This window comes from Micropterus salmoides, unplaced genomic scaffold (genome assembly GCF_014851395.1).
Source record: "Micropterus salmoides isolate LMB-PRFRI ecotype aquatic unplaced genomic scaffold, ASM1485139v1 Ms_hic_scaffold_22, whole genome shotgun sequence".
Classification (NCBI taxonomy): Eukaryota; Metazoa; Chordata; class Actinopteri; order Centrarchiformes; family Centrarchidae; genus Micropterus; species Micropterus salmoides.
In genome coordinates, this window is record NW_024041373.1 from 1 (window position 1) to 18,428 (window position 18,428).

Genomic DNA, 18,428 nt, shown 5'->3' on the forward strand with positions numbered 1-18,428 from the left:
GCTACGCTTCTGGTAAGGCATTATCATGTCACACTGGCATGCTAATACACTTTATTTTGTGTTCTTTAATTGAATACTTTTATCAAACAACATGATCATCATCATTTAACCCCCTTTTTTATGTTTACTCAGAGTACATTGTCTAATACTCAAAAACCCGAGAAAGACTACAAACTCAAGTTTGATTAGTTTAGTTGTCTAGACCGATTACTGTCATGATGACTATGTAAGGAGTTATCCTAAGTATAGAAATAAAAACACCCAGACAGACACACCCATAGTGTGCTGACGGCTGGGTATCCTCCTTAGGTAAAGGTCAGACTTGACTGATGGATGATGAGTGATACTCTGAGTGATACTGACACAGAGTCCTGCCAAGAACCCTGGTGATTAAAGACGAAAGAGAAACACAGAGGGAGAGAGATCACACGTCACAGTGGAATGTTCAGAATGCACTGCTGCTCATCCTTCTACAGTTTAGCTAGGGTAAGGTGAGCCTGTAGGTTACAGCTGCTAACTAGCCATTCCACACATATCAGTCCAGAAATCCCTCACTCCTCACATTCCTCTGCCCCAACTCAGACATTCTTCTTCCTATTTTGTTTCTCTGTCGCTAAACTCGCTCCTGCTATTGTTTCTTTACAGTCCATTTCCACTGAGATTCCACACATTACGAGCACACGGCGCCTGAAAATTGAAGGTTTCCTGAGAGGAAGGAACATGGTCTTTGAACCCTCTGGCTAAGGAATATCATCTGTTATTCAATAAACTGTGAAGACAGCAGGCAACATGGTGGGAGTAAAAACGACACACTTTTCGTTACGTTAACGTGTCTCCCTCACTAGCGTCCTCCCAGCGAGGACGTGAGAGAGGAGGAGATGCGAGGACGGAGGAGCCGAAAGCTGCTTTTGGTTCCATAGCGTCAGTGGCACAACTACTTATGATGAGCTGCACAGCTGTTTCTCCGGTCAAACCTACTGGTACGAATGTCCACATATTTGAGAACATTTTCAAAACCTTACAGCATCTGACAGACACACATATACACATGGCTTGACACTAACTTTTTTGCTCACCAGCCACTGTAGCTACTCGTTTTCCAAAGTTTCTAGCCACGCATTTGTTACCAGTATGGGCGGAAATATGTGTTACTAGAAGCTGAATTTGAATTAATTGTTTAACTTGAAAATCTGCATCAAATAACTGAATCTGAAGATCATCTTTTGGAATGGAACTTGGAAGTGAATTCCAATAAACATGAAACTGAACATAATATTATGAAACTGTATTCAATTGCTGTGGAGCTGTATTCGATCCTCACTGAAAATTCAACTCTGTATATACTTTCATATTCAGTTCTTGCAATTCAATTTCAGGTGATTGAGACACACATCTGGTTGTTGAGGAAGAGCAGTTGAGTGCAGATTCACAGAGCTCCTTTTGGGCCAATCAGCACATGTGTATTTTAACAAAAAAAAAATGCTGCTTTTTGTGATGCCAGAACACTTAGCAATTATATTATACATTCTATATTAACAATATATCTGAAGTGGTATAGGATTGGAAGATGGTGAAGGGGGAAGGTGAGGAAGCACAAGTAAGCATAATGAAAAAAGCACCCATGGAGGTGACTACTCTTCTCCAGTATGTAGACCTGGCCTAGAATGGAGATGAATATATACTTTCTGAATTTAAGATTATACTTTGTGTGGCATGGAAAAAATGATATAAAAACCTTTCTAACAGATAGGACGACTCTGTCATCTGCCATGTCTTTAGAGGGACTTTAGATGGTAAGGCAGTGAAGACCCTATGGGATTGCCCCAGTTGGGGTGTCATCTTCTAAGTTCCCAATACCTCTGTATAGCATGTTCTTTGGCTTTTGAAAGCAGCCTGAATTTCTTTCCTCAATGCTTTCACCCTTTCCATGATCCCTTCCACAATGGTGTATTACAATGACAGATCGAGGTCTTCTCTCTGGTGTGAAGAAGAAGCAGTGGAAGTCTCAGAGAAGATAGGTGTGGCGATCTTCATGCAGAGAATCAATTCAAAATCTATGCTACGCAAGAGCATCTGAGCGTCACTAGCGTCTAGCGTCTAGCGACTAGCGAGTCTGGAGTCCCCCATGAAGCTGGTTGGGTAAACTCAGCACTCTGGGTTTAAATTCAACACTCTGCAACAGGATATTGGACTTCCTCACAAACAGACCCCAGATAGTTCGGATTGGTGGACACACCTCCTCCTCTCTAGTGCTCAACACCAGAGCCCCCCAGGGCTGTGTGCTCAGCCCCCTCCTGTTCACACTGTACACCCCGACTCCATCCCCCGACATGGAGAGATCTCTGTTTGCAGGCAAAGCCACCATCATCGGCCAGATTTCAAACAACGATGAGACTTCGTATCAGGAGGAAATTGATAATCTTGGAGTGTGGTGCTCAGAGAACAACCTACTGCACAAAGTGAGCAAAACTAAGGAGCTGATCTTTCATTTTAAGAAGGAAGATAGGAGGAGGAGGATGGAAGGAGATAAAGACACACACTCCTGTCTAAGTCAGTGGAGCTGAGGTGGAGCAGGTGAACATTTTCAGGTTCCTGGGAATCAGCATCACAGAGAACCTGACATGGTCGTCTCACATCTCCACACTGGTGAAGAAAGCTCAGAAACTACTATATTTTCTTGAGGAAGCTTAAGAAGGCCAAATTCCCACGCCAAGTTCTTGTCAGCGTTTACAGAGGAGCAACAGAAAGCATCCTGACTGGAAACATCACTAACATGGGATGTGCACGGCCCAGGACCAGAGGGCTCTGCAGGGGGGGATTCAAACTGCTCAGAAGATCATTGATACCCATCTCCAGAACATCAGTGATATCGGTGAGGTGAGGTTTCTGCAGAGCCCAAAGGATACTAAATTTACTAAAAAGCCTCTATTTCATCCTCAGTACTGCTCCATTGAATATAGTTTATTTCTGTTTGCCATTTTTATAATTGCTTTTCTTTAATGTATATTGTCTGCTACGTAGCAAAATGGAGTTACAAACTCAATTTCACTCTACATCCCTTTGGACTGTGAAAAATAAATCTACCTTGTACCTTGTAACATATTGTTTTATTCTGATTAATGACAATTGTGCATTGATTTAATAAAGTTGTTGTTCTTGTAACTAATTAACCCTGTGTATTACCTGTCTTCTTAACTTGTAATAGAGTTATACATTTTATAAACATTTCCTGGTTTCGTATACCTTTTGCATCTATCGTCTTACCTGGCCCACAGACTGTGTGGGGGAAACAGGGCCTGGGCCAGCAGACTCTGGTACAAGTACAGACAAACCATGTGACCAGAAGTGAAGAAGCCCACCATCACACACAGTGCATTGAAACCCAGGGAACTCATGGGAAGGTGGCATGCCCACCATGTGCACACGCCGATGAAGAGCAGGAAGTAGATGGCCGAGAAGGCAGAGGGCAGTGTGATGCCTGGGAGAGAAAAGGAAGAGAGGTCAGAGACAAACATGATGCACACAGACCGACACTCATTCATACAACTGGATTTTTAAATACCTTCTGTCAAATGAGTGGAAAACTTGGAATTTACTGTTTGAATATAATAGACCATTATTTGTAACCCACAGAAGACAATCCACAAATGTGTACCCATGTAAACATGTATTTTTACATTTGTAGGGAGCGATTTGTACATGTGAAATGGGTTGTGCACATTTGTGGATCATTTCCTGTCCATTTGTGGGTCACGTTATATTTGTGACTTCCCTTCATTTATTTGTAAAATTTTGTCCAAGGGATACTGTGGAAATCTGTGGGCAAAAAAATAAACTGTATATATGTTCTGTGAGTGTAGCGTGAAAGAGGGCTACAACTTTCATTTCATTTTGCAGCCCTGCTATGCTACTTAAAGTCAAACACACATCTTCTTCACTATAAGTGTATGGACAGCAATGTTGTTGGAGCAGAAATTTGAATGTGAGCACCCAGTGTGAACTAAATACCTCTATCTGGACTGTGCTCACACTTTACAAACTGGGTGGAAACCTGAGTAGGTAGTGTTGTTCAAGTTCAAGTTCAAGACCTTTATTTGTCCCCGAGGGGCAATTAGTTTTGCTGCAGTAGCAAAGAAGTTGACACACAGTACATAACAACAAAGACGACAACATCGATTAAAAATACAGGGTCAGACCAATGGGTTTTATCTGCTGAATCCCAATGATTTTGCTGCTAACTTTATTTACCATTGCTAATGTGTTTTTCCGTTTTAAACTAAGAGAAGCATACCAGCAAATACATGAAAAAGTAAAGACGGACTCAATAAAAGATTTATAAAACAATGTCATCAGGGATCTGTCCTCTGATCCTACCAGCCAACGCCAGCAGGCTGACGGCCAAGATTCTCCCCAGGTCCCGCAGAACTTTCCGGGCTGTGGCCTTCAGACGCTCAGCCAGCTGCTTGGCTCTGGTTGCTGTGGAAACCTCCTCGTCAGGTTCACCAGTTAATGACCTCTCTTCTTCATCTTCATCTCCTGATACCTCTTCCTCCTCTTCCTCTTCCTCCTCCTCCTCATCATCTGTGGTTTTGTCTGTTGGATCACCTTCTAGCTAAGGTGGGAGAGGGACAAAAAAGAAAGTTACAGTTACTAAAGTACTGTATAATATCACACATTATATTACAACTGTGTATGTTTTCCTCAGTTACAGACAGTGCAGATGCAGTGACTGCACGAGAATGTATTTCCATGTAGGTCAGGATGTATCCATGAAACACCTTTTAGCCAATCCTAACTGCTGGACCAAGAAAAAACTCTCAATATTGAGACTGACTATTAATGGAAATCAGGTCAGTGATTATGACATTCAATGACATCAACTGAAACAAAGTATGAATAAAAGGTGTGTCTGTCAGTATTTATTTTCCAAAGTTAAAAACTACTAAAATATATATTACAGAGAACAACAATAACCATGGATGCTTGATCCAAGGTGAATGGAAGGTCATTTGAGGTGAGACGGAGGACAAAGGCAGCTCCCTTGTGGAACCACACAGCAAACATTTGCAGAATCTGAAAAGCAGCCATTGTAATAAACTCTTTGATTACTGTTGGATAAATAACTTTTGCTCCAAGAGAGTGCAGAGAAACCATAACCAAAACCAAACTCAAAAGCTGATCCAAAATCTAGCCATACAGCCCCTAACTGATTTTGATCAAGGTCTTTAAGGCAGGGATCAGCCATTTGGACAGTAAAGTAAAATCTGATCAGAAACATTTTTCTCCATGTATCAGTCATGTCTTATCCTGCACAAAGTAACAATATTTAACTCTCTATAAAAAAAAGACACCACTAACGCTTACACCAGCATTTGGTAACAGTTTTTTACTCAGCGATACAGCTCTTTAAATGTGTCACTGCTATGTAAACATGTAGAAATGTGGATGTGGACAGTAATGTGACGACAAGCAGTATCTTTTAAACTACACATCTCACTTATTCTCAAAAAGACTGGATGCAAGAACACATCTATAACATATATGTATACCGAACAAAATTATAAATGCAACACTTTTGTTTTTGACCCCATTCACTGTGAGCTGAACTCAAAGATCTAAGACTTCCTCTATGTACACAAGAGGCCTATTTCTCTCAAATATTGTTCATAAATCTGTGTTAGTGAGCACTTCTCCTTTGCCGAGATAATCCATCCACCTCACAGGTGTGGCATATCAAGATACTGATCAGACAGCATGGGGATTGCACAGGTGTGCCTCAGGCTGGCCACAATAAAAGGCCACTTGAAAATGTGCAGTTTCATGCAGTCTGGGGGGGCGGAAACTACTCAGTATCTGGTGAGACCACCATTTGCCTCACGCAGTGCAACACATCTTCTTCTCATAGAGTTGATCAGGTTGTTGATTGTGGCCTGTGGAATGTTGGTCCACTCCTCTTCAATGGCTGTGCGAAGTTTCAGTCAGACTGCGATGAGGACAACGAGCATGCAGATGAGCTTCCCTGAGAGGGTTCCTGACAGTTTGTGCAGAAATTCTTTGGTTGTGCAAACCGATTGTTGCAGCAGCTGTCTGGGTGGCTGGTCTCAGATGATCTTGGAGGTGAAGATGCTGGATGTGGAGGTCCTGGGCTGGTGTGGTTACACGTGGTCTGCGGTTGTGAGGCCGGTTGGATGTACTGCCAAATTCTCTGAAACGCCTTTGGAGACGGCTTATGGTAGAGAAATGAACATTAAATTCACAGGCAACAGCTCTGGTGGACATTCCTGCAGTCAGCATGCCAACTGCACGCTCCCTCAAAACATCTGTGACATTGTGCTGTGTGATGGAACTGCACATTTTCGAGTTGCCTTTTATTGTGGCCAGCCTAAGGCACACCAGTGCAATAGCCATGCTGTCCGATCAGCATCTTGATATGCCACACCTGTGAGGTGGATGGATTATATCGGCAAAGGAGAAGTGCTCACTAACACAGATTTTGACAGATTTGTGAACAATATTTGAGAGAAAGAAATAGGCCTTATTGGAGTTTGTGTTAATTATGTTTAGTGTGTATATATATATATATATATATATATATATATATATATATTCTTGGGAGTTACAAAATATTTATCAGGATCTTTTCCATGGCTTTCTGAAGCATGTGTCCAAATAACATGGAAAAGGAAAGGCAAAGTAGTGATAAAAGGCAAATGTTCTCAGACACGTGGTTTTACTCACACCCTCCTAGTAATGTTATACATTGTAATATGCAGTATGACAAAATTATATTTGGATATGTTTTTTCCCCTTGGAATGAATGTATGAACTGATCATTTATTTATGTACTGTAGTGTGTGGTGGGTTCTGTAAACATACAAGTAACGCTGTGTTTACATGGGTCACCTGCAGAGGAATCCATAAACCGCTGTGTCTGCTTCCCTCGACTGAGCAACACTACTGACAGAGCTGTCCCCAAATACAGGCGCAAGATTTTATGCAGTAATAGGCTTTTCTTACTGTTTATATAAATCAGAATTTTTGGTTTCACTTCTGTGGGATTCTTCTTTATTGCATACGGAAATGTTAAGTCTAAATATAAGTGTATGGAAAGTTTTACAGGATCCCTGCTGCTATCACACTGCTTATACTGCAGTACATGTCTAGTTTATGTTAGGGCAAACGCCCAGGGGTTTAATGGTACACTTAGACACAGATTCTACTGCTTTTCTTATTGCATGTTGCCACATTTCAACGTTACACATTGCAGGTCTGGGCCCTGTTTCAGAAAGCAGGTTTAGTGAAGACTCTGAGTTTGTTATGCCTGAGATTAGGGAATCTCGGTTACCTTGGTAACTGTTGTGGCAGCCCACTAAAAAGACGAATTAAGTATTGGTTTTGGAAACTTCCTATAGTTTCATTATGCTATAATTCAGCTTTCGTACAAAACAAGGTATGTCAAATTTTAAACAGGGCAAATAACTATTAAGTCACTGAGGCTAATTTAATCCAGACCTGCATTAACATTACGTAGACACACACAGAGTTTAACATACAGCAGCAGACAGCACAACAGGATACAAACACATTGTACAACATTGCTATTAACAAGGCCTGAGGCGCGGCTTAGCATAAAAAAGTGAAAATAAACTTGAAACTTGCTTTTAGGGCTGAGGGAAAATGAAGGCGTGCCCAAGAAGAAATTATGAAAGATGCAAAAACACAGCTACCTACTGCTGAGCCATTTATCAAACCATTTCAATAATTCCCAGGCATAAGCCTACCAGTTTTGGCAGCAAATAATCTAATATACAACGAAAAGATTAGACAATTGCCTTATCAGTTCTATTATTTACTCATCAACATGGAGCTCGTCATAAGGCAGAACAATAAAGACAGTGTTAGTATCATTTAGGTCTGAGCAGAACTCTTGTTTAATGACTTACTATGGCAACTAAACCAGTTACTGCGAGTGCAAATCTGATCATGAACCTGATAATCCACAGCATTTATCAAACACAGTGTGTCTCACACACACACACACACACACACACACACACACAGACTCACCGATGTAATGTTGGCAGCAGCCACCATCTCTCTGTTCCTGACCAGTCTGCTGCAGAGGATGACTGTTACCAAGGCAACCATACACACACCCAGGTCAGGACACAGAAGGCGTAACACACTCCAAGGATCATCCAGGGGAAGCCTGCAAGACACACACATGCATATGTTCACAGATTTTGCCTCAGGTTTTATTACCTTGCACAATCCCTGTTTTTCCAAGTGCTTTCATTCAACATTGATATGCACTATATATGCTGAGATTGTCGATTTGTATTTTGTATTATATCTGCATTGCTGCTGTTTAGTTAATGTTCTGTACCCTATATTGTGTGTTATGTTTATTCTGTGTATACAACTGATAATGTGCTCGTCTTATATTACTTGTAATGTATGAACATCAAATTTGCACCATAGCAAACTATTATCTGGATAGACAAACTCTCCTATTTTGATCAACACCCTTTCCCCCGATCAGTCATCCAACCATCAGTGACAGTGACATGGTTAACTGCACTTAATCAAACACTAGATACATACCTGGACAGTCCTATATGTCTGGTTATGGTGTCCCATTGTGAACAGTTATCACCTATGGCGATGTTGAGAGGAGGGTAGGTGTATAGCACTGTCTGGAAGCAGATATGAGCCAGCACAAACAGCAGACTGGTACAGAATACCGCTTTGATAAACCGACCTGTGTGCCCTGAAAGACAAAGAGGCGAGAGAGAGAGAGGATGGAGATCAGACCTAAGGAAACAGAGTTCAGTACAGTCACATAAATACAGGGCTAAATACACTAAATGAGAGTATTTTAAAGTAACATTCTGGCATGTTGATAAAACCCTTGTGTTAACCACTTTACCTAGAGTCTGGCTTGGCACAAAGACCAGTAGAAATTGGACACTACTACCGTAGCACCATCAAAAGTGAAACTTAAACAGCAACTTTAACCAACAAGGATAAACCAACAATGAATGTATTCTAATAACCAGCACTGTTTGTGTATCCCAAGACTGATATATCTCCTTCCGCTATGAAATAAAGATCCACTGTTGTCCAGAAACTATTACAACTTTAGTTTATTTTGACCTAATCCCATATACACCGTCCTGCTGCCCCAAATACTCCCTAGAGCACCACATCTGGATTAATTTGCCAGTGAAATCAAATGCCGTTTCCTCCAGTTTTAGTGACATTTGTTCAAACTAAAGTGAGTAGCTGTTTTAGATAATTACTGAGTCTTTCTTTTTAATGAAACTTTATATTTGTGAGGTGTTTTTAAAGATGTACTCTTCAGACGTGGGATTTGTAGATAATAAGAAAAATATAGACCTAACACCAGACCTATCTTTTAATGTCTAAGGGAGCAATGCAAAAGTACATAGCCTTCACCAGTCAACCATGTTAGACTGTCCTCCAAAGTAAAAACAGCATCTATTGCTTCAGAAAATGGCCCAAAATGACAGATGCTTTCATTCAAGAGAAAAAGCCATATAAGTTCTGACTCTTGCCCGCCGGGAGCAAAGGAAGAAGTCCGGTTATCACAGAGCGTTACAGTATGTATAGTCGGCAGAGGGAGGAGGTTGGGGTGGATGGATGGCTCAACAACTTCAGTTCTCGTTTCCAACCGCCAGTCGAGGTTGGTTTCTTTTAACCATGACCAACAATCATTTCCTAACCTCAACCATGTGGTTATTTTTCTAACCATGACAACGAAGGCCCCCAAATACGTAACTACAGAATTAACCTTGAAAAGTGATGATCAAGGACATCTTGACCCGATGGTGGTTCTGGACAAAAAAAGCAGGGTGGTAAGCATGAAAGGCGTATTAAGTGTTGCTACCAGCAGAGTTTCAGGAGCGGGACAACACATCAATTACGTCACTCCCGGCTTTCCATAAATACCCACACAACGCACTTCCTCTTCTTCACTCTCGCATTCCGCACCCCTCCCGCCCACCCCTTTCTCTGTCCCGTCTCCTCATCTCCTTCTTCTACGTAGGGTTATATGGGGGTCCATCGTGCCCGGCGCTATGGCGGATTTCCCTATCGTAGCTTCCCCACAACGCTTTCGAATGTCTATTCCGTTTGTTTATCAATAAAACGTTTTTTTGTGAGACATAGAGAGAGCATGCAGGAAAGGCAGCTGACAGATTTACATACTTATAATGTTTTTTTTTATGTAAAAAACAATCTCGTTTTGTTTTGTGTACATTAATTAGTATGTGTGGATTTGGTCAGATTAGATCAGGGATTATTAACAAAGGGGCTGCTATGCAGAACTGCAATGTGCAGTGTTGGCTACGCTACAATACAAAGTTATGACTGATTGACCTCCTTTTATTAATCGGCAGGCTATTAGTAGAAAGCGGTTGTAGCCTAGTCCGATTTGAGAAGTGTTGAGCCAGAGTGCAGTGCTGTTACACACGGCCATCCGCTATGTTTACCTTCATTAAATTACATGCAGACGACACACACAGCCCAGGCCTTTTGTCTGTTATTTAGTATACATCTTGGTTATTTCTCATAGCCGAAGTTGTGTGTCAATCACTCAACTTCAACTTTGTATCAGTTAAGAATGATCATAATTATCAAATTTGAATATGATCAAGAGGAATTACCACTACATTATATTATATTTTTGTCCTACTCATGTGGGGATGAGTATCCACTATAAATGTTTCAGAAATTTCCGTTTTTAAGGTACTTTATTATGAGCCAAGGTGTTGGTCAAAGTGAAACTTTGGCCTGATGGTGGAAATGCTATTCCACAGCAAACATCATGGCATTCTGGCCAGTAGTTGTGGTGATGCGTTTCTGTGAAGAGTACTGGACTGACTGCCAAACCTCGCCATCTGTAGCAGTCAGAGGAAATTGAATACACTTTAAAACATTATAAGCACAGCAGGTGTCAGTCCTGAGCTTGGCCTCACTGCTGCCGAATCTCTACAGTCCTCAGCTGCAGTATGTCAGATCTGCATTCCTATTTATTTAAGGAGTCAGCCATTAATGAGTGAACTGGGAATGTAAAATGTCACGTCAAGCGGTCTCTTTCTCTCTTAGTGTCTCTAACTTCCGCCCCTTACAGCAGTGTTAGATTTAATAGGGCGAGGTGTGTATGAGTAGTATGATCCACAATAAAGTGGTGATGAAACCTATGACAGGCTGTCAGTAGATCCACAGCGAAGAGGCTTTCAGCAGCCTAATAAATTAGCGAGGTCAAACCAGTCAATCCTGGGGTGTGGATATAAACACAGTGAGCGTTAACAGTTCACATCTACTCCAAACTGTCACAAACTTTCTGAACACACATACATAGCGCAGGGAGAACACATACACGGACATATTTGCCATATTTTTTGTTGTTTATGTTCAATTGATCTCATTCACACCTGTCCAAAACCTTGTGGTATTTGAAGTTAACCATGATGTATGTAAACCATCCATCCATTATCTCTATCTGCTGATCTTCTGCAGGGTCGCAGGGTGCTGAAGCTTGGACCCTGGACAAGTCACCAGTCTATCACAGGGCTGATACTTACAGACAAACATTTACATTCATATTCACACTTAAGGGCAATTTAGAGTCTCTAATTTATCAGACCTACATGGGAGGGAACTGGACTTTGACATCCACCACATGGAGAACATGTAAACAACATTTGACATTTAGACATACAGTACATGTTTTCAGAAAATTCAACCTTTATAATACTGTATGTGACATATAGAATTCTACTGACTATTTAACATAGTCCAAAGAAAGGTATAAAAACAGACAGCAAACATTTTATAGGGACTATGTGTAGTTTTTCAATGTAATCACCTATTAATAAATCAAATTCTTACTGACTTTTTGTCAATGTGCTGTAGCACTCGCCTGTTTTCACTGTTGCTTGGAACAGCCACTATTCTGCTTTTCATGTTAAGGCATCGGATCAGGATGTAGCTGCGTGCACAATACCAAGCCTCTCTCCAACTACAGCAACAACACCACAACTAACGACATGCAGTCCACTAACACCATCTAACAAGCTGCTCCTAGCACACCACAGACTCAGACTTAAACTCCACGTAAAGATACAAAAAAACACTGAAGGTTTATGTGATGAAGCCTGTCAGGCCAAACAAGAATCAGATGATGTCGAGTGAAAACAGTGAACATCAGAAATGCTGGACGGAGAGTCATGTTAGCTTAATGGCTAACGCTGAGCAGCTGTAAACGTTATCTGGTGCAACGTTTCCACATTACTTCACCAGCTTACTATCTGGTGTACCACCGGTAATATGTCAAAGTGTTGATTTAGCCTGCAAGAAAGGATGCCCTCACGCCATACATCAATTTTCTCACGCATTGGAAAAACTAATGTAACGTTATCCTATAATTAATTGCGTCGACTCTGCGCGATTACACTCCAGGAATGACAGGAATCAAGCGAAACCGCTATCGCACAGTGAGTGGCAGACAGTTTGTCGTCGCGTAATGTAGCTGGTAGAGTTCTGCAATATAAAAATGTATAATCTAAAGCACAGCTTTGCTCTCTTGGTAATGTGAGCTGCACAAAGCTGCTGAAGTTACCATGTGTATTTGTGGTGAAGTGTTTTCAGTTAGTTTCGTTTTGCACAGGTCTCCTACATACAGTCCCAAACGGGCTCTGTGTCTGCCTGTCTGGGATTCTATCATATCAGCAGAGCAAGTAATGAACAGCAGATTATAGGGCGGGGAGATTTAGAAAAATATTATGAATTGTGATTAAATGATGACATTATTCTCATAAAAATCTTTCTGGAGATGTCAGATTACACAGATATGTGCAATAGATGCAAAGATTTTTTAAGATTCAGTAGATTCAAGAGTTTCTAACTGAATTAAAATGAATTCATTTATCCTTGCGGTGAAAAGTTGCCATTGAAATACAGAATGCTTGAAAGCCTACTGAATGATATTCTGGTATATTTTATATTTTAAATTGTCACCTGCTGCCTGAGTTTTGTGTTTCCATTGACATAGCCTAGATAAATACATTTCCACCACAAACTGATGCAGAAAAATTCACCCCCAGACCCCCCACTAAATAGGTGGCTCCTACGTTGCTAAAGGAAGACCTACGCTCTTGCTCATTATAAACTATAATATTCCATACACTCTCCAGAATTAAAAGAAATACTGGTTTGACACATAGATTCTGGGGGGAAGACTCAAAATTAAGGCCATCATGTTTGGAGCTTGGCAAGTATCCTGATCACATTGATCTGACCATGATTAATGACTTGGCTTTTCATCTACGCATACATGTGGCTGCGCCATGCACATTAAAGAGTGACGACCCCGACCCCTGCGTTGGGATATGACACAGAGGGCCTAAAATGAACCGACCTCCAATACAGAATCTCACTCCAAACTAAACTGAAAAGTTGGCAGCTTAGCTAACATAGAACACATAATATACAATACTGCAACAAAGCGGCGACAACATTCAATACAGTAATGTTACATACTGCGGTCTAACTGTTCTAAAGTGGGTAACAATCTCATTATAATTTTCATATGAAAATCAGACAGGTGAGCTAATAGCAATGTATCACCTTGGCTAAAAGCAATAAATGTAACGTTATCATGTAACCAGCATGGATTAGTTCAACCTCAAGCTGATTGTGGAATGTGGAAATATTAGGGTGACGTTGCAGTAGGAGTTTACCTGAGTTTCCAGCACATTGTGTGAACCTGTGTCCCTGTCTGTCTATAGCCGCTGTCACATTGCCTTTTTTTCCGGGAGCCAATAGCTACGCTGTATGAGCCGGGAACGTAACAGAGCATGAACATGTCTGTGTGAAAAGCCACAGCTGGCATGCCAGTGTTTCCGCGTTTATTGCTGGATATCTGTATGAATATGGTTGTGTTTCAGCTTATTCTCGCTCATGAGTTCAAGCCCATGGTTCAAGCAGGAGCACGAGCACACGCCTGGTTGCAATCTTAAAATCGCACTGCTAGTGGATTCTGAAAACTACATATTGCCCCTTTAAGTATTCTAACAATGTAAATGATTAATGGGTCTAGCAAACAAATACCTTCTAAATCTAGCAGACACAGAGCAGAATGGGCACCCTCCCTCCTTCTGACACCTCTGCAATGTGATCTTGTATTCAAAGCGGGTGAGCCATGACACTTGAGTAGTTTTATTCCAGCTTGGCCTTGAATCTCGTTTGGACTTGTTAACACATGCAACACAAACAACTTTCATCTTTTATTTATGCCCTGGCAAGGTGCATCTCAACACTGTCTTTTCATGTCTCAAACTATCATTTGTCTCAGTGACAGTGTACCGACGGTCCAGTTAACAGCACAAAGAACAAACTAGATTACAGTATGGAGGTAGATACTTCAGCAAAACATCAGATAAGAAAGTAGACTTAAACCAGTCTGCATACCCGCTGATAAACAAGACTCAGATTCAATTGCTATGCTAACATGTTCACAATAACAATGCTAACACGCTGATGTTAAGTATCATTTTTGGCACTAGACGAAACGCCAGAGGATCAATGTTGTTATTACATTCATGCCAGTAAAGCTAATTTGAATTGAATTGATTACACTTCATCTTGAGGAGGACATGTATGTGCCTACAAAATTTCATCAACAGCTGTGATCTGTGTTCACACAACTGTCAACATTAGCGGTGAGCTTTCATTTTCAGGTGCTATTAGTGTAATGCAAGCTTCCAAATGCACCCAAAGTACCTGTGTGACACATTATGGCTTTTTAAAACTCAGAATCAGGAAGGAGCCATGCATGACTTAAGTGCAATGAAGTAGAATGGAAATCTGGCACAGAGTTAGATTTCAGCACTGAGCAAAGATTATTCTTTAGGAAAGACAAAATGAGGTTCAGGGCTCTACAAAAATATAAAGTCTATATAAGTATTAGGAAGGTGACCATTCGTTGATAAGACACCTTTTCCAACTGTTGGTAAAAAACATTTTGATGAATCGTCAAGACATCACTGCAGAGACCCATAAAACGCCAGACTTTCAGAACAATATGAACAGAAGTTGCGAAGATATGATGGAGAGACATCACCAAATGCAGACTAAAAACTTCAATCCCTTTCTAAAAGGACGAGTAAGTATAGAAGTCTGGTACATGATGCCAGTTGTTGAGTAATATCCAGCTCTGACTTACACTGTTTCTGAATTCTCGTCAGAGATCAACAGTGCTGCTTCCTATTAGTCACACTCACTCACAGCTCTCTGGTGTGTGTGACCATATGAGCTTGTGTGTGTGTGTGTGTGTGTGTTTGTGCACATGTCAGGGTCTTGGCAGGCTAATGGGTTATCCCTTAGAGGTACTCCCCCTTAAAAAATGATAACGTCATGATCGAGTCTAATCGCCAAAGACTCTTCACATTTCTAAACTTTCATTGATCACCATGTCGATGCATTTATTTTGTCACTCTTAAATGAAGTCTCTCCTGAATGAAATGCAGATTATAAAAAGTATGAAAGTAAAGCAGAAGAGGCAGTGTGAATACACAGAAAGGAAAGAAGTGAACTTCAACAAACAGCAAACACACACAACCACCTGGAGAAGAACTCCAGGTGGTACAAACTATGTTAAGTTACATTTCTACAGAAACACTGAGAGGCAAATAAGAAAATAAAATTCTGGTGATCCGTCTGATACCAGGATAACTTTATTTTCATCTGTGAAAACAGGTGGAAAAAGGTTTTTTCAGGTGAAAATGTTTTTGGTCAGGATCATTTTGTGTTTGTTGTTGTAATATCCATTTCGGCCAGAAGACGTTGTAGTGCACAACTACCTCGTGTTCTAAACAGGAGGAAAAGCATTCATGTTTTCTTCCAGATGAGTTTTCCTCCAGCATTCTAAACACAAGGCACGTATTGTGTGTTAGCAAGTTATGTAACATTACTGTCATATCTTTATTTTGGCACACAATGTACTGTATGTACCTTGTGTTTTCGCAGTTTTTTCACATTTCTCATGTTTCACAGATAAAAAAAAAAAATTGAGGAACAATTATCCTGGAAAACCTTTTTGGTCACCTGTTCTTAATTCATAAACACAGGAGAGAAAACAACAGATCACCAGAATGTTTTTCTAACTTGCCCCTCAGGGCTTCCGTACATTTCTCTATAGGACGTTTTCAAACTCTTTTCTCCCTCAAACCCAATCACCACCAAACCTCTGTGTATTTACACTCCATTTTGCACATGTTAACATACTATTGTCAAAACTGTTAAATTTACTTTCAAAACATAACTAAAAATAATTTGCATAAACTCCTAATTTAGACACTGAGCGCCTCATTTCATTCCTTGATGACTTCAATGAAAGACTTCTGCCAGATAGGAAAAAGCGGGCAGGTGAGGCAGAATCCATGAGGTTTTCGAACAGTATGGGACAATATTTTACCATCTCTTCCAGTGTTTACTGCCGATCCCAGCATGGTGTTATTTTCCTTACACTAACTCTCCACTCTTCACCCCCAAAGAGGAATAATTTTCTTCATGGAGGTGTAAAGTTTATCACCACCAGCCACATGATCAGATGTCCCTCTCGGACACAATAAATGCTGGTTGTCTGCATATCTGCAGAAAATTGCCAGAAATGGATCAAACAGGCAAAGATCCTTTTCCCAGGTGTATTGCAAGAGAGGACATATGGTTGTTGTGGATGAGAATGTTTGGCCAAATGCAGAAGACAGGTTCGACTAGCACTGCTGTTTTTCTACCTGTAGCTCTCCTATACATTCATGTATAGCACAGGGTGAGGCAGCTAGCTCTGATCCCAACCATCCACCATTACTGGCTTCTTTTGATTTGTTAGTCCTCTTCCCTGGCCTACTGTCCGCTAGGTAACGGGTTACAGTCTCATACCGCATGAGACCAGACAGGTTTTGTGTTGCCCCGTCATGTCAAGTCCAACCAACCAGCTGCTGTGTAAAGGAAGCCATGACCACACCTCAGCAGAATGCAGATTAGGTTTTAGATTAGAATCAGAAGGCGTTTTATTGCAAAGTAGTGTTTTACACATACGAGGAATTTGCTGTGGTGATAAGGTGTTACACGTAGACAAACACACAATCAGCATAAATAAATGTAGAAATATATAAATATGGAATTGTAGAACAACATTGCAGATATATATATACATGTGCATTATTCTGGGAATATTCATAGCATATCCTACTAGCAGTAGGAGACAGAGACATAAGGAATAACAGGGCGCCTAATGTACATTCAGTTCACTGCCTCTCATAAGCATCAAAGTCCTGTATCGCACCCTCTGTCGATCAGCAGTGAGGACAAGACTACCTCTCCTGATCACATACAGAATCCCTCTGAGGCTGTAAAGGCTATTTATGTTTCAATGTATGTAGGAAACTTCATAAAGTGTTGTTACAACCCGTGGACCATTTATGTGTATATGGGGTGTTGTGTTTGTGTGTTTTCCCTCTCTTCCACCAGCAGGACCTTGCCCCGCCCCCAATGCTGCAGCCAGAAGCGGCTGATTCCACTCTCCTAATCAGTGGAAGCTGCTGGGGGTGAGAGTATGGTGGTCTACAGCGAAAGAGACAGCGTTACTGAGTGTTTGGAGTCGGTGGTGAGTGTGTGGCAGTTGGCCGGGACTGTAACCAGCAGTGGCAACAGTGGGAGTCCTGTGGTTAGGTGTAGTGATGTAGTTGTTTTCTGTTTATTGAACGTTAAGAGACACTTTTTTTACCCTTTGCTTTGCAAATGTACTCCTTTCCTCGTTTTCTTCGGCCCTGGAACAGTTATTAATTGCACTAAAATATGAAATAAAAAACATCCCCTCTGCATTTGTCGACGGGTCTGGTGGCTTTGAAAGCAAATATAACTCGTATAACGGCTGTTTCTGGTTAAGCACTTTTAGTGGTCATACATTGATGGTCTGCAATTGCCTGGAAGAATTACACTGCAGCTCTGTTTCGGGGCTGCTGACAACAGTGTGCTTGCTTAATACTGGACCAATGTCAAATACACTTGTCACAAAAACATGGGAAACTAGGGTCAAGGGTGAGGGTTGGGAAAAAATACTAATATTTTTCCCTTTAAGCCATGTCTCAACCAGTGCATGAAATAAAACTTGCATTTTCATTCACTAAGCACCCAGCTTTCCTGTCAGCTGTATTAAAGGAAGGCAGAAATGTAGCAGAGAGTCTTTGGGCAGCAACTCTGCCTGTGCAGCTTTAAATGCTTATTATCTTATATCATAACATGCACAAGCAAATCATGAGTGAGAATGAACACCAGAGAAGCCTGATTACAGCCAAACTGCTTCCTGAAGTTACAGTACAGTCTGAGGAAAAACAATAAGG

The 18,428-nt window shown here is 41.0% G+C and overlaps 1 protein-coding gene across 1 annotated transcript; it reads right to left on the reverse strand.

Moving 5' to 3' along the window:
• Window positions 1–3,238: 3,238 nt before the first annotated feature.
• On the reverse strand, window positions 3,239–10,087 carry LOC119917255 (piezo-type mechanosensitive ion channel component 1-like). Its single transcript, XM_038737469.1, has 5 exons — window positions 10,066–10,087; window positions 8,605–8,770; window positions 8,068–8,209; window positions 4,375–4,612; window positions 3,239–3,478 (listed from the first exon to the last, which is right to left on the reverse strand). Exons 1-5 carry the CDS (start codon window positions 10,085–10,087, stop codon window positions 3,261–3,263), a joined length of 786 nt encoding a protein of 261 aa, XP_038593397.1. The 3' UTR covers window positions 3,239–3,260.
• Window positions 10,088–18,428: the final 8,341 nt, after the last annotated feature.